This window comes from Eptatretus burgeri, chromosome 12 (assembly GCF_056783735.1).
Source record: "Eptatretus burgeri isolate ZD-2024b chromosome 12, Ebu_testis_v1, whole genome shotgun sequence".
Classification (NCBI taxonomy): Eukaryota; Metazoa; Chordata; class Myxini; order Myxiniformes; family Myxinidae; genus Eptatretus; species Eptatretus burgeri.
The window spans coordinates 82,942,274-82,944,773 of record NC_140972.1 but is presented as its reverse complement, the minus strand read 5'-3'; the positions used below and the strand labels follow the sequence as shown (position 1 = coordinate 82,944,773).

Sequence of the window (2,500 nt, the reverse complement as noted above, 5' to 3'; positions counted from 1 at the left end):
CATGCTGCCTGACAATTATATGTTAATACTGGATTATAACACTGTGGTGAATAATACAATCAATATGTCCATAACACCTGCCACGTCCTGATCTGTTCAGTGTACTAGCTCCGACACGAGCCTTGACTATGTAAACAAAAAAATCCCCCAAAAAACGGTTGACCAGGTTTGATGTCAGATCAGAGATAGCAGCAATTTTTTCAGGGTGCCAGCAACAATGCACCTTGCTCTTCGCGGAAAGACACTGAGGGATTTTTAACATCCAACAACTAACGATAGGCAGAAAACCTGGCTTAACATCTATATGAGCAATGGCACACCTTGTGACGCATAAACCCCTGCATATGGAGCATCAATCCAACTTTTATAGTCCAGTCGAGACTCAAACCCAAATGACACTACTTGGTGAAGTGCTACCTCGACATCATCCTGAGGCAATAAAATTTGAATTGCAGTTCTTTACGTGCATATGCAAATCTGGCCCCTCACCATTTCTATCCATATAACATTTTGAATGACAGCATCAATCTCCAAATTGTTGAACCATAATATTGATAAACAAGCAAAAATCTCTTTTTTGAGTTTGGCTACCTGAAAAGAACCTGGTAAGTATCATGTCTGTCTTATTGCTGAACCTTCATCTCCTGTTTGAGGTGGAGAAGGTTAAGGGCTGCTTACTCACCAACGATTGAGTGAACTATCGTTCAGTGAACTGAACTGAATTGAGTGAACTGAGCAAATGGAAGGGAATCTCCATGTTATTCTGTTCTGTAGATTTTTGCCCACGCATAGTTTTATTTTTTTGTATTCTCGGTACTCTAGACTCCTGGTGTCATAAAGGCATGGTTGACCAACTCGGTGAATCCCTTTACCTCGGTTGTTCACATTGAAGACAATTTTCAGGATGCATTGCTCAAATAAATCCTAAAACGCCATTATTGCTCTGTTTAAAATTGGCTTTCATTTTGCCTGCTTATGGGATTCATTTTTGGGAATATGTCTGGCCAATTAATTATGAGTGCCCTTACTAATAACTTCAATGCAAGAGGAGGACTTTAGGCCCATCAAGTCCCTGTGCAACGATTACCAACCTATGGTTGTCTTGTCTGTACTATATCTTTTTAAAATTCTAAGCATCAAGGAATGAAGCAGCATGTACTATTTTTATGACTTCGCCTGAGTGCGAACCACCAATCTTCCACATTCAGAGCAAACGCTCCAACCATTATGCCGCAGAGTCTGGCGTGACTGGTCCATTTATGCTGAGTTACTGGTCCATAAAGAGCCTGTTCACTCCATTACATATTTCTTCCTCCTTGTGCCTTTTTATACATTTGTGTTGGTGGATGCAATCTGTTACAACGGTGAGTGTGCTGGAGGAATAATAACAATAATCCAGGTGAAGCAGAAGTAAAAGGCACTGAATTGTGGGCTAATCGGAACTGAAGTAATTGACATTAAGTTGAGTCAAAAGATTTGTTGACACCTGGGAATGAGTTTCGAATTGATATTGACTTTAACTGTATTTCTCTTTTAGACTGTCGAGGTCGAGTTGAAGCCCGGTGGTTCTGAAATCGTCGTTACAGAAGAAAACAAAAAAATGTACATAAAGTAAGTGCATCTTGTGTTTGTTTTTTGTTTTTTGTTAATACATTACACGTTTCCTGAGATCGACAAATAGGATGCACATAATATACATTTGTTCTCTGCACCATTAGGCTACACTCGCATATACAAAGCAAGTGTCAACTGAGTGCCTTATGGGAGTGTGGTCCATTTATTCAGCAGGAATAATTAGGGTTCAATCTCCTCCAGAAGAGCTACTCGATAGAGATTTGGTTTACTTTTTAGCAATCCTGCAGGGGCACACAATGTATGTGTATTGATGTACCTGCAAAATATTAAATTAAATGAAGGGTTGGGGTTTGTTGTGATTTGGTGTGTTGTCTTTGAAAGCTCCTATCTGAGGTTATGTTCTGAAAATGTATTGCGGTTTCTCTGGGGAGAGGGTGGGAATATCTGAAAGGTGATGCAGTTTGGAAGGAAAGGTGTAAAAGTGGTTTAAAAAATAAATAAATATATAAATAAAAGGTCATACAGAAATGAGCTTTAATATTAATCTTCTTGAATGGTCTTGACTTTTGCATTAGTTGTTTTAAATGTGCAGAGATGGGGCTATGCTTTCTTCGTAAGCACTTTGTTTATGACAACTATTTGAAGAAAGAGTTATATACATATATATATATATATATATATATATATATATATATATATATATATATATATATATATATATATATATATATATATATATATATATATATATATATATATAGATACACTACCGGTCAAAAGTTTTAGAACACCCCCATTTTTCCAGTTTTTACTGAAATTTAAGCAGTTTAATGTTTCAATGTACTCTGAAATTAAAGCATAGAACAAATAAACAATTGCAGATAAAAAAATATATCATGGAATCGTTTTGTTGAACAAAATTTCA

At 36.6% G+C, this 2,500-nt stretch overlaps 1 protein-coding gene across 4 annotated transcripts in view; it reads left to right on the top strand.

Annotated features, from left to right (window-relative positions):
- Positions 1–2,500, top strand: part of LOC147016010 (E3 ubiquitin-protein ligase NEDD4-like) — a 136,890-nt gene that overhangs the window by 120,166 nt on the left and 14,224 nt on the right. For all 4 annotated transcript variants that reach the window (XM_085848693.1, XM_085848694.1, XM_085848692.1 and 1 more), the window contains one exon: positions 1,538–1,611. In XM_085848693.1, the coding sequence (XP_085704819.1) occupies positions 1,538–1,611 (74 nt within the window). The remainder of the gene's footprint in view (positions 1–1,537; positions 1,612–2,500) is intronic.